The sequence below is a fragment of the Phascolarctos cinereus genome, unplaced genomic scaffold (assembly GCF_003287225.1).
Source record: "Phascolarctos cinereus isolate Bilbo 61053 unplaced genomic scaffold, phaCin_HiC Scaffold_5;HRSCAF=322, whole genome shotgun sequence".
NCBI lineage: Eukaryota > Metazoa > Chordata > Mammalia > Diprotodontia > Phascolarctidae > Phascolarctos > Phascolarctos cinereus.
The window spans coordinates 9,511,477-9,537,063 of record NW_027555958.1 but is presented as its reverse complement, the minus strand read 5'-3'; the positions used below and the strand labels follow the sequence as shown (position 1 = coordinate 9,537,063).

Genomic DNA, 25,587 nt, shown 5'->3' with positions numbered 1-25,587 from the left:
ATCAACTTCTCTGGGCAACCAAATTTTGACATAATTTTCCATAAGCTCTCACGACTGACTGTATCAAAGGCCTTGGTCAGATCTACAAATGTTGTGTACAGACTTCCGTTCTGTTCTTGGAGAAGATTTGGGAAAACTGCAACACTAATGCATTGCTGGTGGAGTTGTGAACTAATCCAATCATTCTGGAGAACAATTTGGAACCATGCCCAAAGGGCTAAAAAACTGTACATACCCTTTGATCCAGCAATACCACTAGTAGGTCTGTATCCCAAAGAGATCATAAAATAGGGGAAAAGACCCACATGTATAAAAATATTTATAGCAGCTCTTTTTGAGGTGGCAAAAAATTGGCATTTGAGGGGATGCTCATCAATTAGGGAATGGCTGAACAAGTTGTAGTATATGAATGTAATGGAATACTACTGTGCACTGAGAAATGATAAGCAGGCGGATTTCAGAAAAATCTAGAAAGACTTACATGAACTGATGCCGAGTGAAGTGAACAGAACCGGGAGAACATTGTACAATGATTAACTATGATAGACTCAGCTCTTCTCTGCAATATTGTGATTCAAGACAATTACAAAAGACGCATGCTATCCATACCCAGAGAAAGAACTATGGTGTTTGAATGCAGACTGAAACACACGATTTTCTCTCTCTTAGTTTTTCCCTTTTGTTCTGATTCTTTTTTCACAACATGATTAATGTGGAAATATGTTTAATATGACTGTACATGTACATGTTTGCTTGCTGTCTTGGAGAGACTGTCTTTTTCAAAAGCCCAAGCTTCCAGTCACCTGCCAAACTCAGCCCAGGCCAAAGCATGAAGCAAAGCTTGGGGGCCTGCTAACTGCAGGAGGACAGAAGAGGCAGACCCTCTTCCATGCTATTGGGGCCTGCCACCACCTAGGCTGGGAGCGGCCATCCCCCCTTATCCCACCCCCCAGTATCTGCCATCCACCCTGGTGTTTTTCTCAAGCCTTTTTACCACCATTTCATAGCTCCAGCTGAGAACCTTGCTTCACATTTTACAGAAAAAATGGAGACCTTACTTCCAATCACAGTTGGTTACTTCCTCCTGCTTAGATCTTCTCCTCCCACCTCTCTGTCTCCTCCTCCAGATCACACACTTTCACTGTAGATGTCCCCCAGGGATCTCCTCAGCCCCCGTGGAGTCAATGACCATCTCTGTGCTGATCATTCTCAAATCTACCTTTCCAGCCCCAATCTTTCTGCTGACCTCCAGTCTCCCATCTCCAGCTGCCTTTGAGACATCTCAAACTGGACGTGTCCAAAATGGAGCTCATTATTTTTCTTCCTAAGCTGCCCCCTTGCCCCCTCTCCTTCCCTCTGGGCAACACCCTTCTCCCTTGTCCCTCAGACCCCCAGCCTGGGAGCCATCCTGGACTTCCCCGCCATCTCACCCCCAGCCCATGTCCAAGTTGTTGCCAAGGCCTGTCCATTTCACCTCTGTAACATCCTCCATCTGCCCCCTTCCCTCTGACACTGCCCCCACCCTGGTGGGGGGCCCTGCTCACCTCACCCCGATTACTCCAATAGCCTGTGGGTGGGTCTGCTGGCCTTCAGGTTCTCCCTATTCCCCCCTCCATTTAAAGCATAGGTCCCACCGTGTCACCCCCCCCCCCCACTCAATTAACTCCACTGGCTCCTTATGGCCTCCAAGAACCAATACAGAGAGCTTTGTTTGGCCTTCGGAGCCCTTCATAACCTCCTCTCCCCTCCCCCCTTCTTACCCCCCACTCCCTGATACCTCCCACCAAGACCCTCCATCTCTGACTGAACCCCCTGCCTCTTACACCCTCCCTCCTCTGCTCCAACTACCGACCTCCAGCTTCCTCCAAGAAGCTTTCCAGCTCCTTCCCTCGGTGAATAATTTGCTCCTTATCCCCTGCACAGCTCACTTTGGGTACATGTTTGCACATGTTCTCCCACATTAGACTGTAAGCTCCTTGAGGGCAGGGATTGTCTCTTGCCTATTTCTATAACCACAGTGCTTTGCACATAGCAGGTGCTTCACGAACTTTAATGAGTGAATGAATCAGCTAGTCACCTACATGACGTGATGGAATGCTACTGTGTTGTAAGAAATGATTGGAGGGGGCTCAGGGAGACCTGGGAAGGCAGCAGCTGCGAAGGAATTAGGACCTGGGATCAGTGTGATGTGCAGGGCTCCGTCTGTGGACCTGGCCTACAGGGACATATTTCCACAGCACATTTTGGTGGTAGGTTTTGTTTTCCTTTTGCTCTCAACTGGGGAAGGGGGCCAGAACGTGGGGGGGGGATCATGAAAGCGAAAACAGATCCTTTCCCTCCCATTCAAATTGAGGGAAGCTCCGGGCTCCCACACCCCAAACATCAGCCCAGCACCGCCGACCTGGGGGGCCGAGACCACCCAAGTTCTGCCCAGTTACCTCTCCTAACGTCCATGCCTCCCAGCCCGGGGTGCCCCAAGCCACAAGACAAGCAGGAGGCGCCCGAGGTCCCTGGACAACCCTGGACACTTGGGCCGGCACCCGAGCAGACCCACCAGCGCTGGGGGGGGGGGGGTCAGAGGCTGCTCCCCAGCCTGGAGAGTTGGGAAGCACGGGGCGTGAAGGAGCCCGGGCCCTGGGGGGAGGGGCGGCGTCCGTTGACCTGGGGGAGAGCAGGGGGGAGGGGCAGGCGGCCTTTGGGGGGGGCAGCTCCTGAGATTCCCCCGAGGGTTCTAAGGCCACAGCAGTTGGACAGGCTGGATACTGGGAGGTTCAGAAGGGGGGCAGTGCGGGAGGGGGAAGGAGATGGGGTAGCAGTTAGGGGCAGAGTTGGGGGGCAGCGTTAATTACTGGGGTGTATGGATACTGGAGGGATTTGGGGGGCCTCAGTAACTGGGAGGTTATGTTTGGGTGGAGGCGCGGGAGCAGTATCGGTTACTGGAGGTTTCGGATACTGGAGGCACCCAGTGGGGGAGGCAGCGGTTAGTGGGAGGATTCACCGCTTCGGACTGGGGTGTGGGGGGGGGTTCGGGTGCTGGCAGGAAGAAGGGAGGGCGGCGGCGTCGGATACTGGAGGGAGCGGGATGCTGGCTGCCGGGGGGGGATCGCGGAGCACCCCGCCCCCTCGTCTCCTTCCCCTCCCGGGGCACTCACCCGGCGCCCGCGCCCGGGGAAGCTGCTCGGCTACCGCCACCGCCGCAACCACCACGTCCCGCCGCCGCCTTCGTCCCGGCTCCTGGCCGCCGGAAAGCGTGGGCCGCCGGCCACGCCCCCCGCCCCCGGAACGAACCTCCATTGGCAGCCAGGAGGACGCCGCGACCCCACGATTGGCCGAGGTAAGCGCCAATCGTCAAGTGGCGGGAACGGCTCGGGCAGCGCGTGCGCAGACGTGGGGAGCGTGGCTCCAGCCGGGCCGCTGTGAGGGCGCAGGCGCAGATGCTGCTTTGCCCCAGAGGGCGTAGCCCGAGGTTTGTGAGGGAGGAGGAGGAGGAGAAGAGGTCTGGGCACGTGCCGGCTTGCACTTGGATTTATTTCGAAGGCTCCTTCCGCTGGCGCCCTCTTCTGGGCCTCCCAGCTGCTAGTCCCCTCCCCTCGGAGATCGCCTTCCATCACCTCTGCATGTACGGCTGTGCCCCTAGTTACCAGCAGGTTCTCTTCCGTCCCCGTTAGGACGTAAGCTCTTTGAGGGCAGGCATTGCTTTTGCACTTCTTTCCGCCCCCAGCACTTTGCACAGTGTGGTACAAAGTTCGTAAGAACCTGATAAATGCTTGTTAAATGAAGAGAAGGAGGATTCCTCGGAGTCAGTTACTAAGTGGAAGCCAGCTCCGGAGGGAGGGGAGAGGCTCAAGAGCGTAGCCTGCAGGACAAAAGGGGAACAACGCCAGGAAGGAGGAAGAGGGATTTGTGCGGAGAGCGATGTGGATGCATTGACCGAGAGTTTAACAAACGTATAGAAGGCGAATCCAAGGGCGTAAAATTACTGCTGGGAATGCTAAAGCTCAGAATGGGCCCAGGCTGGGGCGGGTGGGGGTGGGGAACAAAGACAAGAAGAAGGGTTGGCTTTTTGTTTTTATTTTTTAAGCCAAAATGGTAGGAAAAGGATCAAGGGGGGGGGCTTTGCTGGGGGTGGATGGAATGATATCGAACAACAGAGAGAAAGGACAGAGCTGCTTGCTTTTCATTTCCTTTGTTTTCTCCAAAAAGAATGACTTTTGCATTAGGAATAACAGAACAAAACGGACTCCCAGGGAGTTGGTACCAAGATCATGAAGAAGGCAGTAAGGGAACGCCGAGCCCCCCCTGAAGAATTCAAGTCACGTGGTCCAGAAGAACTACATCCTTCAGTCATGAGAAGCGGCTGCTGGGGTGGCTAAGCCTTTGTCAGGGATGTTCTGAAGAGCGTGGTCAATGGCGGAAGTGCCACAAGGTTGGAGAAGGACTGATGGATTGATTTTCAGAAAAGGGAAGATGACTGGCTGTAAACTATAAGCCAGTGAGCTGAACGTCTTAGGAAAACTCTAGAGCAGACCGTTAAAGAGAGGATTGGGGAACACCTAGGAGGGAAATGGCAGCTGGGAAGAACAGATCGTGGCAGCCCAACCTCATTTCCTTTTGTGACAGGATTACTAACCTAGGAGATGAGGGAAGAGAGTTTACCTAGATTTTAACAAAGCTTCTGTGGAGAAGATGGAGGACTGTGGGTTAGACCAGGCTGGGCAGCCTGGCTCCATCTTTTGCATCTTACTGCATCTCCCCATTTCCAGGGCCACTGCATTGCCGCTCAAGAGGGCTGTTACACTGGCCTCAATCAGATTTCCTGCCTTTAGGCTCTCCCCCCTCCATCTTCTACGAGGTTGTTAAATTGATGATGGAAATTCCTAAAGCCCAGGTCTGACTGAGGAGCTGGCAGAGGGCAGTGGGGCCAAGTTTAAGGAGGAGGAGATGGAAGGAGCCAGGGTCTTGCCACCAACCCAGCTGAGACAGAAGAGCCACTCCACCCTAAGTGTATACTGACTGTCCAGGGCACACACCCTCTCCATGTCAGACAGGTAGCCACCCAAAGCCAGAACCAGATACTGAGTTTGTCTCAAAGGCCAGAGAGTCCTGGGTTAGAGACAGAGGCGTCAGACCACAGCGGTAAGAGAGCTGGCCGAGGACCTGGCTGACCTTGGGTAAGCCACTCATCTTTCTGGGCCTCAACATCCTCTCTGTAAAATGAAGGGGTTGGACTGTACGATTAAGGCTCCATCTAACTCAATTTGTGATCCTGAGAGCCAGTGCCGCTCTACTAAAACTCTTGCCCTGGCAGAAGGAAGCCCATTAGCTAGCTCCAGGCTAATTACCCAGTATTCGCCCCTAAAATTTTCTGTGCAGCTATCCTGTCAGCCATTTCTCATTTGCAACATCCGGTCACCTTGCCTTTGCAAGGTGTTTCCTATGACAGGAATGCCTTCCCTTCTTCACCTCTATCTCTTGCAACCCCAGCTCCCTTCAGTGTTGAGTTCATGTGCCACCTCCCCTGTGGCCATTGCTGTTCCCCTCCCTCAGGTTATTGGCATTCTATTCCCCTCCTCCTCCAGTTGCTTCATATTTGTTTTGTGTATTTTTAAATTGAATTATCTGGTTCTCTGTAATTTCCCTCCTGTAGACTGTAAGCTCCCCATAGGCAGGAATGGTTTCATTTTTGTATTTGTACACCCAACACCCAGCCCAGTGCCTGGCCCGTGGCTGGCAGGTGTTTAAAGGAAGCCAACAGATTGTTCTGAAGGAGATGTTTCTATATTCCTAATGGGAATTTTCCTAAAGGACAGTGGGAGGTTGAGAAATGCTGACTTTTCCAAGAGTGCTCTTTGGCAAAGCTGTCCTTTCTCAAAATGCTGAGATGTGGAAAGTTTGCTGAAGAAACACATTCACTATCTTTGAAGCAGCTGGCAGTGCAGGGGTCAGTCCACTGGGTCTGGAGTCAGAAAGACCTGAGTTCAAATCCTAGCTGTGTGACCCTGGGTAAGTCACTTAACCTCTGCCTGCCTTGGTTTCTTCAGCTGTAAAATGGGGATGATAATAGCACCTACACTTCCTAGGTTCGCTGTGAGGATAAAATGAGAGAAAACTTGTAAAAAGCACTCAGCCCACTAAGCCTGGTACATGGTAACGCTATAGAAATGCTTATGCTCTTCCCTGTTTAAATGTTGACCACTAAATATTTTTATTTTAAAGAAACTTTGGAAGATGATCAGAAAGACGCAGCCTTAAGATGTTATCTTACAATTCACCAGAAAGTCAGGAAATATTTTAAAAAGGTTCAAGTCCACAACTGGCAGGGCTGTGAGGAAGGAGGCCCCCACCATGCCTCTGCCAGTGGGACAGCACGCTGGGCCAGGAATCTGTTAGAGCAGTTTGGCAGGAAGAGTCATAGCTTCAGTTGTGGCTTCTGACCCAGGGATTTGGTTCCTAGGCCTCTGTCCCCAAAACATCAGAAACAGGGCCTGTTGGGACAAAGATCCTCATAGTCACAGTAAATCAATTAGAACCAACCTCCATGTCCAACAACTGGAATGTGGCTCAAGAAGTAATGACATAATATAGTAAAGGAATATCAATCCGTCAATAAACATTGAGCACCTACTATGTGCCAGGCACTTGCTAAGGGCTGAATATCATGGTGGCATAAAAAAATCACAGCTCTGAAACATACAAGGAAGTTTACAAAGAGCCCTATGAGGTGCTGATTGAACCCAGCAAGACCAGAACCCTATTTATGCTGCCTGTATTGCCAAGTAAACTGACACCAAAGAGAAGGGAGGCAGACAAGATCAAAGGCAGCAGAAGGCACAGTGGAAAGAGCTGGGCTGTGGAGTCCTAGGACCTGGGTTCGAATCCCACTTCCGAGAATTATGAACTGTGTAATCTTGGGCTCCTTCTCAGAGCCTCGGTTTCCCCATGTGTAAAATGAAGGGGTTGGGCTAGCTGGCCAGCTCTATATCAAAGATCCTCTGAGAGACAACACACCACCACCTTTGTTAGAGACAATGTGATCCAGGGGAAAGTGTGGAAGATTTGGAATCCGAGGAGCTGAGTTTGAATTCTGCCACGTAGCGCTGGAGGACCCTGGCCAAATCACTTGATTTCCCAAAGCCTCAGTTTCCTCAGCTGTAAAATGAGACATTTAGAGTCGATGATCTCTGAGACTCCTTCCAACCTGAAATCTCAGAATAAATTCTTGTTTATTCTGGTAATTCTGCTTTGTTAGAAGCTATGGGAATCAGGTAAAATTCTGGCCCCTGTTTTGTATGTATATTCGATTTATGATTTTGTTGACAGTTTGAAATAGCCAAGAATACTTTGGCAGAGCTGTTGGAGACAGTTAAAAAGCCTCCGATCTTAGAAGCGTTAAGAGCTCCCAGTGTGGGGACTGAAACCCCTCTCTGACTTACTAGGGAAGTACCAGGGGACCAGTCAATGGCTGGAGGCACGGAGCTCTTCAAGGCCACAAAGCTATGGAATCTCGAGGTGGGCCTGGAACCCAGGCCTTCCTGACTTCAAGTCTAGCCACCACATCATGCCACCTCTATGAAGGATAAAAGAAGGAGAATGTATTTATAGATGATGGATAAAATGCAATTTAACTGTTCAATTATTAGGCTCCCCCCAAAAAAAGTTACTTTTGTGAATGCAATCACAGGCTCCTAGATTCAAACCTGGAAGGGGCTTGGGAATCTGTCAGGCCCACTGCCTCATTTTTCAGAGAAAGAAACTGAACCAGAGACTAAGTGACTTGCCTAAGGTCACAGAGCTGGCAAATGGCTGAAGGCAGGAACTGAACTGTCTTACTGACTGCAAGCCTGGTGCTCTAACCATTAAACCGCCTTGCTCCTTTAAAGTACTCTGTCTTTTTTTATCGCCAATTTTCAAACTCAAACATCCTTTAACATTCTAAAGAAAAGGAAGAGAAGGTTGTCTGGACAGCTTTAGTGAACTAGCTACCGTGAATAAACAGCCCATGGTTTTTGGTCTGAAACTCCTGTCTTCACATCTCCAAATGTAGGGTCAGACTCGGAAATCTGTGTAGATTCCTGTTAAGCAAACCATCTTATCTTCAGTCTTGACAACTGGCAAACAAAGTGAAGATAATATAAATACCGAATTGTTTTATTTTTTAACATTGCAATTCCCTTTTTAAAATTTTTTGCAACATTACATCCTTTAAAAGAAGTTAATTTCAATTCCCAATATAAGGATTAAATCATACAGATAAAAAGCTGTCATCTTCAGTGAAGCTATTGCCCATTTACTCTGAAATCAAATATTCTTATGATTGAACTGATGCAAAAAAAAAATCCTTTCGAAAGCCTTCCTTTGTTGTCTGTGAAGAGTCTCGTAAGGTCACTTTTGCTTGGATGATGACCACCATCTTGTTTCCAGTGAAGGAGTTTTGCTTGGTAATGGCTTATGGCTCCACAGTGCTTTGTGTATGAAAAGCGTAGAATTAGGCTAATACTACTCAAGTCACTCTCCTCGGAGATCAAGTGATCGTCCTTCCTTCCCCCCCTAATTTTCAGCAAGATGCAATAAAAAGAGAAGTCAAGTGAGTCTTCATCTTCCCTTGGAGTGCCATTTAAAATGGCGGTCAAGGGCTGCTGTGCCTCCCAAGACCATGCCCAATGTGCTTATGAGCAAGAGAACACGGTGGGCTATATGGGGGCCAGGCAGCCACAGGTGGGAGGAGCGGCAGGAGCCCCAGCCGGACCAGGACCTGGCCCAGTGGAACAAAGGAGCGTCTGTGGGTGCGCGTGGGCATGGGCATGGGGGGGGCGTGTTTTCTCCTCCCGAAGGCATGGGACGAAGCAGCATCTCGGAGAACAGCGCCTGCAGCAGGACCTTCCCAGGTCTTGTGCTCACTGCTGGGACAAGAGCGCGCTACGATTGGCTTTCATCTTCTCCAGACGTTTCACTAAGTGGCTGTTGCTCACCTCCAGCTCCTCAGTTTTATCGAGTGCAGAGCGAAGCTGAAAAAGAGAGAGCAAAGGATGCTGGGGAGGGAAGGGATGCCCCATGTGGGCATGGGCATTGTGCCCAATGGAGCCCCCCACTCGCACATCAGGGCTCCTGAACCCAGGAAGGGGGAATCACAGAAGACACTGGTCACTCAGACACACGATCCCTGTACGTTTAGTGGTGGCAAAGCTCATTCCTTCACGCATACTTGCACTCAGATTTAAAGCTAGGAAGGACCTAAGGGCCATTGAGTCCAGCCAATGATGCAGTGGAAAGAGGTGGGTTTGCAGGCAGAGACCTGAGTCACAAGAGGTCACAGATGCCAACTGGGGCTCAAAGAGATTGGGGATGGCTGGGAGAGTCTCTGAATCTCTCTTTGCCTTCTTCATCTGGCTGTGGGATGGCATTCAGGGCAGGGTGCCAGGCTTACAGGAACCCTGGGTCCACATCCCCTGTGACATTTTAGACATGGGCAGTCCTTACAGTCTACGGGTCTTCCCAGCCTGGGTCCAGGCCTTGTTGCCTCATCTTGGACTGTCCCCCCCACCCCTTTTCCCCTTCTAACTCCTCTATCTTCCTTCAATGGAATGTAAGCTCCTTGAAGGCAGGGACCTGCTTAGTTGCTTGTATCCCTAGTTATAGCCTATTGTCTAACACAGAGTAAGCACTTTATCTATCCATCCATCTATCTATCTATCTATCTATCTATCTATCTATCTATCTATCTATCTATCTATCTATCATCCATTCTATCATCTTGTTCATCCATCCACCTTGTCTGTGTCTGTCTATGTAGTCTATTTATCCATCCGTCCATCCATCCATCCTATCTTATCTGTTTCTCTAATTTATCCTAATACCTAAAACACAGGTAAATTGCAATCAGCATTGACAGAGGATGTCCTCACAGATTAACATAACTTTTGCATGTTCACAGATATAAGCTGCACACGTAGACATATGTGTCCATTTGATCATTAAAAGCCTTTTGCAAAGAGCTGCCCAACTGAAAATAAACAGCTCTTTTTGGAAACCTGCATATGACCTAATGAGCTCAGTGAAATGATGTTCTTAGCAGCTGGGGGAGATGTCTCTCCCTTAATGCTAGTTAAGCCCTATTTTCTCCTGCTTGGTTTTCCTAGGTGTCCAAGTTAGAGGAAAGCACAGGTCTCTTAAACATGCCCTTCTCTCCACACACATGTCCCCCTGCACCATGTGGTATGGACCCTCATCGCCTTGTGCCTGGGCTGTGGCAGTAGCTGCTGGGGGCCCCTCCTGTGACACATCTCTCCCCACTGTGGTCCATCCTCCATTCAGCCATTGACATGAAGATCTGACCATGTGACCCCCCCACCCCAACCCCTACCGAATAAACTCCAGCAGCTCCCCATCACCTCCAGGATCCAATATAAAACCCTCCAATTGGTATTTAAAGCTCTGCATAGGCTCCTCCCACTTAGCTTCCAAGCTGCATGACACCACCGTGGCTCAGGAAGGTTGGCTTCGATACTGGTCACTCCCCCCTTGCCTCTGGTTAAGCACCACTTCCTGCCTGAAGCCACTCCTGAAGTCCCAACCTCACCTTGGAGCTTGTCTGAGCTAGCATTCATACAGGTCATCTGCTTGAGGGAAGGCAAGGCCAGGCCTGGGTCACCATTTTCTCTGTAGCCCCAGAACCGGGCTCCATATAAGATTTAGTAATTGCTGGTGCCTCGATCTTGGGCACAAAATCTTTCACTCTGCCTGGAGGTCATGGTGTGGATTTTATTTGCAAGTCCTCAAAACACATTTTGAGCAAGAATCAGACCCTACCTACAGCATCCTTCATTTTCCATTTAATGTTTCTATACAATGAGACAGGAAGCCCTGGGTTCAAGTCTTGTCTCTGACCCACGCTGGCCACGTGACCCTGGGCAGGTCACTTCACTTAGTGCCCCAGGCAATGGTTGCAGAACAATCACTGGCCTACATTGGCAGATAGGGAGCCCCCTACCCTGATGAAATCTCAGGTCTGGCACCCCCCCCTCCAAATTGTGCATGGGTCAACTACTAGATGCATCCTAACTTCTCTTCCTGGGTCAGTGAGCCCGTCAACAAGCATTACGCACTTCCTGTGCTGCAGGAGGGCTCTGCTTTCCTTTGTAAACTCCAGAATGACATGTACAATGTTGTGATGATTATGCACCAAGAAAAGCCCTCTTTGAAAGGCCATCCAGGGAGATCAGGGCCCCTCGAGACTCTCACCTCTCTTTGGAGTTTGCGTTTCTCGGCTTTCAGCTCATCCTCCACTCGCTCCGCATTCTCAGCAGCTGACCTGTAGCGTGACACTTGACCCTCTAACCGTATTACCTGAAGGGGAAAAACCAACCCAAGGTATCATCAAAGCACATAGGGGAGGGAGCTCTTTGTATTTATTCTGTGTGTATGTCTATTTATGGACTTTAGATCATAGACCTTCTGTCTGAGGGCCCCAGCATCCTGCCCAAATTTCAGGCAGGTCCCAGCCATGTTTGCCTTCACCCCCTACCCTCTGGCCCCTTCCCAACATCCTTGCCAATTGCCTTATGACCCTGTGCATACCCTTTCCAAATCACTGCCCACCCCCTCCAAATGATCAAATCATCTCTGCCATTGTCCCTGGATAGGGCATGCCAATCTTCTTCCCTATGACCCTATTCACCATCCCTGTAACTTTCTGCACCAAAGTGCCCTCCCCTGTGTTGACTTCCCTGTGAGATATAAGCTCCATGAGGGCAGGGACTTTGTCTATCTGAATTCCCAGCAGTTGGCGCTTAGGGTTTAATAAATGCTTTTTCTTTCATTTGCTGATTCATTCTTTGTATCTGCTGTCCCTCCCAATGCCTGGCACAGAGTAGACACTTGAGAAATGCTCATGGACTGATACATAGGTCAGTTGTAGGAATCCTTCCTGAATCCCCTTTTCAGTCATCAAGAGCTAGCTGAGGCTCCTGCTGCTTTAATGACAAACATGCTGAGCTTGGGGAAACAGTCAAAGCAAAGGCAGTGAGTGGCACAAAACTGGGAGGTGGGGGGCCATGTGGCCTCTCCTCATACTTGTGTGTGGTGAACCCTTTCTTAGGTCTGTTCTGGTGGCATGGCACAACATCTCATGCAACGCTCTATACAGGACCCTGCCTAAGAATTACAGGGACTGAAGGTCCCAACAACCTGGAGATCCAAGTTCATGATATCCCAATGCTGACACCATGGGGGCCTCGTACATCTGAACACATTCTAAATGGCAAATGTAGGGGGATGGGATTTGTCACCTCTGTACTTCAGAAAGGAGGAGGAAAAGCCTGCGGGCGGGTGCTGGGGGGTCAGGGTGGGAGCTGATGTGAGTGTGTCATGACTATACATGGGGGGTGGAGAAGGGGTGCCACACAGGAGTCAATCATTCTCCTGATCTCGCTGAGGCACACTGTGAGAATTCCACATATGCCAGTCAAATGAAAGCCAGGGTTCAGAGGGCACAGAGGCAGGCGAGACGGCAAAGCCTGGTGGTCCATCATCTCTCAGAAAGATCAGTCAGTGACTCCTACCTCATCCAAGCTACGTGAATAGTCAAGCAGCCAGGCCATCGTGGTACTGGTGAGCCTGAGGTCCGGTGAGGGGTCAAGGTCCTCACCAAAGATGACCAGTGTGTGTGTGTGTGTGTGTGTGTGTGTGTGTGTGTGTGTGTGTGTGTGCACGCATGTGCACGAATCTGCGTGCATGCGCGTGCATATGTGTGAATCTGTGTAATGTGTACACACATGTGTGTACATGTGGATGTGCATGAATCTGTGTGCATGCACACATGTGCGTGTACATGTGCATGTGTGTATGTGTGAATGTGTGTGAATCTGTGTGCATGTGTGCACACACATGCACTTGAGAGCAATGCCCCTCAGATTCAAGAAAGGAACAGCTGGGGAGGCAGGGGTGACCTTTAACTATTCCAGCCAAATCCATCTATGGCTGGATGTTAAGTTCAGATTAGAAACTTGTACTCTGTAAACATTTTCTAGCTGTTTCCTATTAATTTTGTTAGTAAAAGATCTTCAGAAATTTGTCTGGCTAAAACTTGGGAGGGAAAGATAGTCTTGCCTTCCATGTAACTGGTTAGGGTAGAGGGGGGCCTCAGTGCCGCCCCCCACCCCCTCCAGTAGCCCAGTGTTCTGGTGACACTGAGGCCCCACCTGCAGAGTCTGGAGAGACATGAGGGAGGTGGGACAAGGAAAGGTGGAAGACCTGGGCAGGTAAGAGCCGGTGCCTGCTGAGGATGAGGCCAGAGCCTGATCAGGCGTTCACTCTCTGGACTCCAGTGGGGACCAACTATGGCCACCCCTCCCTCCAGAGAACTCAGCTTCCAGACCTCCACCTCCACACTTCATCTCTTGGAGATGTAGTTACTGTGAAAATACATATTTGAAAAAGGAAAACCAGTCCTATTTTCTTTTCTCAGCTCTTTCAGGGTGATCTCAGAGTTGGTTTGACCACGGACACTCAGAAGCACACACGTACATTCTGTTCTAATGCAGTTATCTCCTGCTCAGACTTTGCAAGTTTAAACTTGAGGTCACTGATCTGTCTGTTGGCATCCCCTACAGGAAAACAGAAAAAAACTGTGTTAACCTCATAGGACTAAAAAATGGTCAACCCCTCCCTCTTTCCCTGGGGCCACACTTTTGATTCCTGGTCAGCCTGACAATTTGGTGAACCTTCACATCTGACTCTTTAACCTAACAGGACTTAAGAACCCTAGGATGCGTGCTCTGGGGTTGGATAGGACCTCAGAGGTCATCTAGGTTAACTTTGCCATTTCACCCATGGGGATAATGAGGTAAGGGAAGTGATATGACTTGCCTGGGGTCACAAGAATAGTGTCAGAGGCAGGATTTGAACACAGGTCTTCCTGATTCTAAATTAGGCCCTTTCTCCATGCTACTTTTTGTTGTTGTTCAGTGATTTCAGTCATGTCTGACTTTTAGTGACACTATTTTGGGGTTTTCTTGGCAATAATATTGGAGTGGTGTGCCATTTCCTTCTCCAGCTCATTTTACAGATGAGGAAACTGAGGCAAGCAGGGTGAAGTGACTTGCCCAGGCTCACACAGCCAATAAGTGTCTGAGGCCAGATTTGAACTCATGAAGATGAGTCCTCCTGACTACAGCGTAATGGGGAAAGCCACCACTCCCATACTCAACCAGCACATCGAAGACTTGCTGAGAATTCAGATTTGCATGTGAATGTTTAAAAGAAAAACCTCATAAAACATGACTGCCTCCCCTCATTCTCACGTTCCATTATCTGTAGGTCAAATGACCATGTTTTCCAGTATAAAAATGGGGATACACAGCATGAAGAAAGCACTAAGGAGAGTGGGGTCCCCCCAAGCTGGGATGCTTCCCTCAGTTTTACTGAACACGGAGAGACCACACATTCTCTGGCCACGGCCTCACACTGCCCACCTAGAAGTTTCTGGGATGTGAGAGAGTTTGTGAGAGAGCACAGTATTTCATCTGCCTGCCACTTTGTCCCCTGTGGTTCACCACTTCTTGTGAATTACTTACATTTTTGTTGTCGAATTTGTGGGTTAATTTGGTGGGTATGGTTTGAAGAAGTTATTGTAAAACAAGACCTTCCTGCCCATCCAAGTTTGGCTGGCCCAGAAGATGCTGGTAGCATTATCTAAGTTAGTGACCTTTTTCCGAGTGGCTTTTAAAATCTCCTATAGCCTAAGGGTGACCCAACTCCATAGCCAATGGTTTATCTAAAGAAGAACCACCATTTACTTTGTAGATCAAGTACATGGATATCTGTCCCATTTTCCAAGATGTCATCTTCGGACCTCAGATTTTCTAGCTGGCCATTCTTCTGTCTCTCTTCCAGCTGCCCTTTTAGCTTTTTAATCTGAAAAATCCAAATCCATCCATTAATTTCTTCATATCAAGACTGAATCAATGCACTTGGAATTCAATACAAAAAGATAAGTCAATTTAGTGTATCCAATCCAAAGCCAAATTGGCCAGTCTTGCTCTGATATGACTTCATAGTTCTGCTGCCTGATTTCACGGGACTCAGTTCAGTCTTTTTAATAAGATACAAGCTTGGAAAAACTATAAATAAATGTGGCCCCACAATTGCTCTTCTATAAACAAATACCAACTAATACTCTTCTCAAGATGTGGTACAACAAGTTAAATTTGCTCTCTCTATCTCCAGGCACAGATTATGACTCATTCTTGGGGACAGACTATTGGCAAAGCTGATTTAACTAAATCCTCGTGAAGAGTGAATAAAATAGTCGGAGTGGTTTGCCTATGCTCCTGAGGGAGTTATCATAGACCCAGTACTTTATTTACTAAGCAGAGGACCATGAAGTGGGCCATTTTGAGCACCCAGCCTTGTGGATAATGTGTCTGTACATCAGATATACACATATGTATGTATGTGGGTACAGACACATATATACATGTATATGTCTATCTCTATACACACATGTGTACACTTTGCATTAACTAAGATCCCTCAGTAGAAATAACTGCTCTCTCCAAGAAATCTGCTGATAGATGGTAGATACTGAGATCACTTAGGACACCTTTGGTAATATCTAGAAAAGAGGAACCTTCCTATGCCCTTTTGTATCTAGAGCCTTAATCTGGCCATAATATATTCGGGCTTTGAGTCCCCATGTTTCAATTCCAACAAATATGACTGATCGGCTTCTGAACATGGCACGCTCAGACAATACTGGATGGCTGAATGAATGAACACAAACGTGCACTCCAGTGCAAGGTCCTGGGATCAGAGGTCTAGTGCTGGGTGGAAACCTCAGAGGTTGTCTTAGGGTGAGCCCTCATTTGCAGAGGAGGAAGCTGAGGTCCAAGGTGGTTATGTGACCTGTCCAAAGTCACAAAGGTAGCCAGAATCAGAAGGAGGATTTGAACCCAGACCCTCTGACTTCACTGAATCCGGGGGACTGCACCCTTCTTTCCTTAATGCTTCAGGAAGTCTCCTGCCACACTTAAAAGGGCAGTAACCTGAATGAACTCCAAAGGGAGTCTTCCCTGTTGTATCAGCCATTGGAGTGATGAAGAGCCTGCATTCTCAGAAACTTCTCTCATGCACAGAAAGCTTCAAAGACTCTTGATCTGGATGTGTCGCACACGCACACGCACACGCGCACACACGCACAGAATTTCTGAGAGTAAAGGTTTTTAATTGCTGGAGTGAATCATTTAGGGGGAGCATGAAATTTCCTTCAGTCAGTCTTTTATTAGAAAGAAAACCACCTGCACGGGCCAGGTTCAGAATAATGCTGTTTCATTCCACTGGGCCCATGGATCTTGTCCAAAAATTGTCAGCCCTTCTGGGCAGTCATCCAGAGACAGCAGCCAGATTCAGTATCACAGCCTGGACCTGATGCATGCATGAATGAATGAATGAATGCAACACCACCCCTGCTTTCAGACCTCAGGTAGCCAGTCTGTTTTGGGGTGTATTTCTGGGAACACTTACTATGGGGTGCAGTAGCTGGTCGATTTTTTCTGCCTGATGTGGGTTGCTGTTCTTTGTTTGAGGTGCGGATAGAAATCATGCAGAAGAGAGAGGAGGGGCCAGAAACACATCGAGTAATAGAAAATGTTGTGTTACCTGTTCTAATAAGCATTCTCGTTCGTCAACAAGGTTTTTCAGCCTAATGTCTAAAAAGGAAAAGAGAAAAACCATAGGTTTCAGTGCTGAGTCAGCTCAGGGCCACACTTGGCACAGAGAATGTAAAAATGGAAAAGAACGATCATGCAGGTTAGTGACATTCGTGATAAAGGTGGTTATTGGTGCACGTACCACAGTGAATGAAGTCACAGACAGGATGGGGGGAGACGTACAGCTATGAGAGTGCTGGGCCAGCGTCCCCGAACATGCTGGACACGGCAGGGCAGCATCCAGCCGCACGCACACAGGCTAGTCTTCTACTTTAGGGTTAGCATGCAAGAACTCTAGGGCCAAACACAGCTGCAACACAAAATCTCACAGGCTTCATGGTTTAACATCATTAGGAAAGGAGAAAAGAGACCACTTCACATCCCAGCTGAGCATCAGCACAGAGGTTTGTGGAGCTGCTCTCCCCGTCATCCTTCTCTCTCACACACACGTAAGAACTAGCGCGTTCATGGCGTGTTTCCCTTTGGGCCACGGGCATTGGAACGCCTATCAGCGGAGGCTGGCGGGCCTTCTCTTCACCTTCTCATCAGTCTGGCGCACTGAGGCAGGGGGCTTGCGGGGGGTCCCACATCCCGGATGCGTCAGAGCTGAGAGCTAGGGCTTCCAGGGTTCAAGGCCAGCTTTCCATCCCCCAGCCACCCATCCTCTCAGGTCACCCAGATAACACAGTCACTTGGAACAGGAGAATAGCAATGTTGTGGCTTTCTAGAGGAAGAATAGCAGCACCTTGTGTTTCTATGGCAAGTTCAAGGTTTACATGAAGCTTTGCTCCTCACAACAACCCTGTGAGGTAGGCAGGGCAGCCCTTATCCCTCCCACGGTACAGGTGGCCCAGCTCCCATTGCTCCAGGCCAACTCCCCGCCCCCACCCCAAGCTGTGGCTGTATTTAGGCAAAGTCTGCTAAATTCTCCCATCCTGGGGAAGTGCCCTCTCAGATCATTTACACACAGGCTAAAACAGAGGGAAAGTTAAGTTGCCTCCACACAGGCCAGCTCAAGGAATAAGGAAACCCAGGTGTAAGCCCCCCTTAGTCTGGGAGTCTGTTTTTCATGGACAGATAATCACTAGCCCTCAACTCTCTGTGTAACATTTATTAAACCAGGTGACAGGAAAACCAAGCAGGTAAAAAAATGTCTTGGGAGAATCCCTGTGTGAAAGCCCCAAGTGTGACTGTGTCAGTGACTCCTACGTGCCTGAGAAGAATCATCTTCGTCAAAATTTACATAAATGGCTTCTGGCTAATTCATCATCTGGACTGTTCAAACTGCCCTCCATTTAGCGACAAGCACCAAGCATTGATGGCACAACGGGTTTTTCCACTTCCCCTTTAATCTCTAATGAACACATTCATTGGGTGTCATGGAGCATAATGACCCAGCTCTCATCTGTCTCTGGAGGAAGGGTGTAAATTGGGCTCTGCCTCAACCTGCAAGTCTATTAAGTTCACGAGACATTAAGTGCCTACAATATACAAGGTGGTGAGAGGCCCGGCAGATCTTGGACAATTTTTTCCATGCCCAGGGTACCTAAGAGAAAGCATTAGTATGGCCAACCTTGGTTTCCTGCCTGTGATACTAAATGTGATCTGGACAAATAGTAGAATCACAGGTCACAGACTTCATGGTGGAAGGGACCTTAGAGGCTATGGAACCCAACTCCTTCACTTTACAGCAAAGGAAATGAAGGCTCATATAGGTGAAATTATCACACTACTAGTAAGTATGCTGCTGTCAGGATTTGAACTCAGTTCTTCTGATTGTTTATACCATGCTGCCTAAGATTTAATTCTTCTGAGTCTCAGCTGAGACTCCATTAAAATGGAGATAATTAGCAGGTACATCCCAAGGTTGTGAGTTCACATGAGATAATTTATATGAAGTGTTTAGCGAATCTTTAGATGATAGAAAAAATGCCAGGGACCCAAGGAAGGATCACAAGTACAAAGGTAAAGGAATAGAGGTAAAATCTGGTCAAATCTTTTGTATGTTAGACTAGTATGATGGGGATGGGGAGAATGGGACCTGGGGCTTCTTGCCTGTCATGAAGAAGCACCAGTGACGGAGTTGATAATAAAAACAGAAAATCCAAACCTGGGACATGTTTTCACTTCTCTGTATGAGTCGGGATTATCCAGGGAGTGTCAGAACTGGAGAGAGCAGGTCTGACCCCCTCATTTGGGGGATGTGGAAATGGAGGCTCAAGGGCAAAATGACTCAGGGTCATACAGTGTTAGTGTCTCCAGCTGGGACTTTGCACACAATGCCTAGATTTTAATCAAGAAATTTCTCAGAGGCAGCTAGGTGGTGCAGTGGATAGAGCTCTGGCCCTGGAGTCAGGAGGACCTGAGTTCAAATCTGGCCCGAGACACTTGACACTAGCTGTGTGACCCTGGGCAAGTCACTTAACCCCATTGCCTAGCCAAAAAAAAAAAAAAAGAAATTTCTGATATCTCTTTAGACTACTTGTCTCTGAGAAGGGGTGACCTTTTTCCATTAAAAAAAAAAAGCCCACCTGTGACCTTGGTCCCATGCAGAAATACAGTTTTCCGAATATAAATAAATTACACACACGCACCCAAGAACTCTTGCCTAAGGCCTATCACAAATCATTTTGAGGTGGACAGCTCATGAATCTCTCTGTTCAAGCCTGCACCTGAGCTCTGTGCTCCCAATGCTACCTGCCTGCCTGCTGTCACCACCTGCACAAAACTGACCTCTTCCTCTCCTCCTCAGATGGGCTCTTCTTCCTGATTCCCCTATTTCTGTTCACCACACCATCATTCAGTCAATTATCTGTGCTGGAATTTATTTACTTGTTGAGAGGCATGTGATAGAGGAGATTTTTAGTAAGGTCTAAGTTGGAGTGGATGGGAGAGGGGAAGGGAATAAACATTTATTAAACACCTGCTGTATGCCAGGTACTGTGCTAAGTGCTTTACAAATAGAATCTCATTTGATTGAGTTAATTATCTGACTGATGGTGTCTAAGGGACCTTCCCATTTGGAGATGCTACGATTCATGGATGCCGCCTTTCACTCCTTTTCTCTCACCTTTGTGTTGGGATCATGGTCATGTGCCCCGTCCTTTTGATTTTTCCCATTGCCTCACTAGCTTCTGGCCCCTCCTTTCCATTTCCATTACCATGGATGGTTCTGGTTTAAGGTCCTTCCTTGTTGCTTGGACTATGGGAACAGCCCTTGGTAATCTCCCCTTTCCAGTCTTCTCTAATTGCTCTGGCTGGAGTAATCTTCCTACCCTAAGACTGTTCATGCATCATGATGCTCAGATGCCATGGAGATGTCTCTGCTGTCCCCTAATCAGGTCCAAATGCCCAGCTTGGTACCTGAGTCCTCCGTAATTGGACTCCTTCCTATCTTTCCAGTCTTATCTCATGCTATATCCCCCTTCACACGCCCTGCTGTATCCTGGCCAAATGGACTACTGACCTTTCCCCAAAGCTGTATTGGGCCTTCCTGACACTCTCTCTGCTTCTGCTTTTCCCCACGATTGGACTGCTATACTCCTCACATTCTGTTGAAAGTTGACTCATCTTTCACAAGTCATTTTGTATGACCAGTCCCTCCACATCAAACTACCCCTCAACTACAGAGCTTTGAAGAACAGAAACCATTCTCCTTCTTTACTTAGCAAAAGGCCTTGAATGTGGTATGCATTTCATATATGCACATTAGATGAATGAGTGAGTGAATGAATGAATCAATGAATGAATGGCATTCTTGGAAATCCCCTTAAATCTCCGACCTCTCTGTCAGGAGGTAGGTAGGATGTTTCATCATCTATCCTCTGGACTCATGGGTGGTCACTGCATTGATCAACTGCACTTTTAAAATGGTTTGTTTTCACAGGGTTATTGTTAGTGTATAAATTGTCTTCCCAGTTCTGTCCTCCATCAATTTATAAAAGTCTTCAAAACTGTTAATATTGATGTTATAGTAATAATTGTTTTGCCGGTTCTATTCCCTTCATTCTGCATCAGTTCATCTAAGCCTTTCCATGTCTCTTTGAAATCACCTATTTGCTCATTTCTCAGGGCACAGTAGGATTTTATCACATTCATGCACTGCAGTTTGTAAAGTCATTCCCCATCTGATGGGCATGTCTTTGGTTTCCAGTTTGGTTTTTTTGGTGCCCACAAAAATATTTTTGTACATATAAATCCTTTTGCTACTTATTTATCTCTTTTGGATACAGGCCAGTAGTTGGGTCAAAGGGCATGCATTGTTTAAGTAATTTTTTGTGCGCAATTCCAAACTGCCATCTAGAATAGCCATATCCATTGACAGGTCAATGATTCCAGAACGATGATGATGAAACATACTATCCATCTCCTGACAGAGAGATGACAGATTTGGGGTGCAGAATGAGACACGTATGTATTATTGTATATATCCAATGGGGGACAGTTTTTCTTTCAATGAGGTGGGGGCCAGTGGGAGGAAGAGAAAATAATTTCTATAAATTAATGAAATGATTAAAAAATAGAGAGATGGGAAGGTGCTTACAGATGTGGAATATTGCACACACTTTCAGATGAGGTCACTATAATGTTAGTTTTACCTCATCACAAGAAACCTGTCATGGAGCAGCGATAATCTGTAAATGTTTGTAACATAAAAACAAAGCACATCAATAAAATTTTAAAAAAGGAGGAGAAGGGAACCCCTAAAAGATAAGTGGGATTGCTTTCTAGGAATGGCCCAAATGTAGCTATCTCCCCAAAAGTCAGGCAGGTCCACTCATGGCCCTTCGAGATCCTTTCACAGTCCCATGGGTCTGTTTATGCCAATCCACTGTTTCTCCCATTTTGACACTGGGAAGAGACCCAGATTCCTCTTCCTTCTTACCAGTTTCCTCAAAATCCTCCCCTGGAAGCTATGAAGTAACACATGTCTGTATAATGCTTACAGTTTACAAAGTACTTTCACGTACATTAGACCATTTGAAATAGAGACTAAAAACCCCAAACCACTTGAACAGCCACAATCACCTTCCTTGTCACGGCACATCCACAAAACAGGAAGGGGCTGAAAGGAATCAGCTTCCAAATGCGTCTATTTTTAATGAAGACAATAAGTGAATGAGGGAGGAGACAGCGGAAGCACGGAAGCAAATATGAGTTAGTCCTAGAGGGATTGTGCATGTTACAAAGATTGTGCATCACAGCCTTTTAAAATGATAAAATGCCTTTATTTCAATTATATACAACATTTATCATATACACCTCAAATGTTGATAAAACTTTGGTCTGGTTGTATTCAATGATTTTGTAACAGCTATAAAAACCACATAACATGTCTAGATATATGGCAATGACATTCATGGATGAGTACACTTTAATTTCAATATTCAAACACATTTAAAGAGAACATTTCATTATGCAGCAAACACCCAGGGAGTGGCCTGTGTGCAGACCAAATTCAGAACGTACCAGCCAAACTGGGTTGATGGTGCAGGTGGCAGTGAAAAATGAGTCCACTGTCTACACCGTCTCTTGCCCATTAGGAATTAGGAATCTGCACAGTGATGGTTATAACTTTTGGTATAGCACTTGTTAATGAAGGTTAGACACTCAAGGAGGATTAGCCAAAAGGATAAAGGGTATTTTCAAGGTAAGCTATCATTTCAAAAGTGTGCTCTTGCTAGAAATTAAAAGTACTAGGAAATAAATTTAAACAAATATCTATTTTTTTTAAGGAAAAGAAAACATCCATCTCAATAGCGTTGTATGTAAAATATATCAGATAGGTAATGTGCACATAAAATGAAATAATCCCCCCCAAACAAACAAACAAAAATATATCTATATATCAAGGAATGATTGGTAATATGGCCCCCAAGGCTTGATCTAGGGTGAAGTGCCTAGACCAGCAGGTCCAGGTGTAATCTGACCTCAAGACTCCTCCAGGTGTTGAAGGCATCAAAACTTCATTGTCTAAATGAACTTTCATTTCCAGAAGGCATAAACTTCATCACACAGTGACCTAAATATTATTTGGCAGCTAACTGCCTTGAAATCATCTGTGGTATCTGTCACAATGTGCCCATTAAGATAAATATACTGAGAATGATAAATAGAAGGCATTGGAATCAGAGACAAACCCGTGTGAGGATCAATCAGTTACAGGTTAGGGTGAGACAATAAAACGGCGCCACAAGTGGCCAATCACAGCCATATGCGTCTACAGGCTTAGAGCAGAAAGGAAAGGCACTGAGGCCACCTTGACTTTGAACTGGAAACTAAAGCAATGAACATTAATAGTAGTTATCTGGTGCTCTGGTCATTCTTTCAACCTGAGCTCATAGTAATAAGAGCCATGCCCTCTCTTTAAAAATCTAGATGGCAAACACAATGATTGACTGAAGCTGACAAGAGACTACATAGGCACCTACAGAGATCTGTGTGACTGAGAGTAGTGAGTGATTCAGTCACTGATTGCCACACAGTGCATACAGACCGACCTAGACTCTAGAGTTGTCACCAGGAGAGAAAACCCCTAAGTGTTCCTATAATAAGACTGATTCTGCAGAGTGCCTCTCTCCCTTCTAGCTGTCTACACTACACCAGCAGCTGTGAGCCTCCTGCCTTGACTCATGACATAGTGCATTCTTCTTTATTTCTATCTTTCCCCTTACCGGTCCTACCCTTGGTGTCCTCTTTGCTCTCTGCCTTGAGGTTGCCCACGGGGTCTTCGTGCTCATCACTGTCTGGGCTACTGCTTTCTAACGCTTCCTCAGCTGTCTCCAGGTGCTCATCTGACTGCTCACAGTTTTCCTCCATACTCTCGGTGGGAGAACTATCATTAGGGGATGATGACGCATCTTCATTTTGGGGGCCACTGCCCACTGCTTCTTTATTCTCTGGTTTGGACATCTGGCTTTGCTCCGTTGCTTTCTGGGCGGGGACGGACTCTTCTTCTATGCTTCCAGCCTCAGCAACCTCTGAGGGACTGACCTCTCCCTTTCCACCCGCTGGATGGGCTGCATCACTGTCGAGCTCAGATACTTTGCTGTCATCAGCTACGGCTCTTTCAGGAGTCTCCGCTTTACCAACTTGCTGATTTGGTTTGTCATCTAATTCAGCTTTGGCTTCCTCTGGACAATCCACATATTTGTCGAGATCGGTTCTTGGTTCTGGCTTCTCCTCTTGGACCACCTTGCCAAGGGTGTCTTGGGCTTGATTCTTGGCTTCGAACTTCACTTCCTCCTCTTCCTCGTCCTCCTCCTCCTCTGTGTTTTGGAAGACCAACTCTTTCTTAACGTCGTCGGAAGAACCTACGGGGGGTGACTTTTTCTTCTTGTTTTTCTTCTTCTTGTTCTTGGACTTTTTGGAAGAGGAGTCACATATCTCCCGTTTCTGGCCATCTCTTTCTGTTGTGGGCACATTCTGATCTGAGCATTCATTTTCACCAGTCGTGACCCTCTTGCCCACTTTTTCTGGCTGGCTGCCCTTTACTTCTGAAGATGGGATTGTCTGGATTTGCTCCCCCTTTATGAACTCGCGCTCCTCCTCCTTATTTTGTTCCCCTTTCATGAGACTTGCACCTTTTTCATCTCCACTAACTGCTTCATCTTCAGTCCTTCTGCTGTCCACTTCTGTGTCTCCCTGCGTCCTGTCTTTGGCTTCCATCCCTTCGAGCAAGCTTTCGGAATGATTCTCACTTAGTTTCACTGTATCTATTCTTTCGGTATCCTGAGATAATTTCCTGCTACCCTCTTCATGCTTTTCTACTAATTCTTTCTTTTCATTTTGAGTATCTAAGGGACTGCGCCTGTCCTGGCTAATCACATCACCTGGAAAATGAGGGCTCCCTGCAGGTTCCTGATTCTGATCGATATTATCACTCTCTAATTCACTGAGGTGATTGGGTTCTACGCTAGCCCCCAGGCTGTCTCCACCCTCACTGGGTTCAACCTGCTCGTTGGTATTTTCAGGGACAGAATGAGTTTCTGGCACATGGGCTGGATCGTTGGCTAATGTTTCTGTCACCATGGCATGGTCTTGCGAGGGGGTTTCTGCCTCTGCATTCCCATCAGGAGGTAAGGCCTTTGTATCCACACCTGCCTCTGCAGAATCCGCCTGGGGCTGCTCACGCTCCCCCACTTTGTCCACATTCTCACTGGCCACCTCCACTTCACTGGCTCTTCCTAAAAGACCATTGAAAAAATTGAAGGGACCACATGATGTGGCAACCACTTAACTATCGATTCAAAAGCATAAAACATAGGTTAACTCTCACCCAAACCCCGTTCCCAAGGAGAGAGAATCATCAAGGAATTCCAGTTAATAAGAGATCATCAGCTTTTGCCAATTCTGTGAGGCAAAGCAGCGACTGAATTAGTAAACCATTTGGACAGGGAAGCCCGCCACCAGCTGAAAGACAACAGGGGCTCTGTGGCACTTGGCCTTTGAAAGTCAAGTTCAGGTTTTCACAATTAAAACAAGCTTTGGAGCAGGCAGCCCGACGTCCTCCCCAACAATCAGATTCAGGAATGGACTTGATGGTCAAGTTTGGACATTAACTCTGCCTTGCTTATTTCTAGACTCTATGCTTAATGAAAACTCTTTGATTTTGTTGGGGGCCAAGTGCATTGCCTAGAATACAGATTCTAAGAAATTCTCTGAAGTTCCCCCCTAAAATCCTTCAGCCTCCTGCAAGAAATTTCAGCCTTAAAAATCTATCCTGGTTAAAATGGCATTCATCAACCATCCTATTAAAGTACATAGAGATTATTCTGTCTTCAACCACTTTTTGTTTTTTTTTTTCCCCTTAATTTCTGTTCTCAAATATTTGGCTTTATTATATAAGGAAAGGGGAAGGAGAATGGAGGACTGGGAAAGCTAC

The 25,587-nt window shown here is 47.3% G+C and overlaps 2 protein-coding genes across 37 annotated transcripts in view; both read right to left on the bottom strand.

The window, feature by feature from the left end:
* RBM44 (RNA binding motif protein 44) overlaps positions 1-3,327 on the bottom strand; it is a 31,930-nt gene extending 28,603 nt beyond the window's left edge. For 2 of the 3 annotated variants that reach the window (XM_020972236.2, XM_020972237.2), the window contains exon 1: positions 3,153-3,326. In XM_020972236.2, the coding sequence (XP_020827895.1) occupies positions 3,153-3,294 (142 nt within the window). In that variant the 5' untranslated portion in view covers positions 3,295-3,326. Of the gene's footprint in view, positions 1-3,152 lie in introns of all 3 variants that reach the window. The other variant, XM_020972239.2, reaches the window with a different exon arrangement.
* A 4,800-nt stretch (positions 3,328-8,127) lies between these two features.
* The window catches only part of LRRFIP1 (LRR binding FLII interacting protein 1), a 201,290-nt gene continuing 183,830 nt past the window's right edge, over positions 8,128-25,587 (bottom strand). For 25 of the 34 annotated variants that reach the window (XM_020972188.2, XM_020972191.2, XM_020972189.2 and 22 more), the window contains one exon: positions 21,910-24,889. In XM_020972188.2, coding sequence (XP_020827847.1) covers positions 23,334-24,889 — 1,556 coding nt within the window. In that variant the 3' untranslated portion in view covers positions 21,910-23,333. Of the gene's footprint in view, positions 9,006-11,238; positions 11,344-13,521; positions 13,602-14,792; positions 14,911-16,653; positions 16,704-21,909; positions 24,890-25,587 lie in introns of those variants that run through there. The other 9 variants (XM_020972215.2, XM_020972216.2, XM_020972217.2 and 6 more) reach the window with 1 other exon arrangement.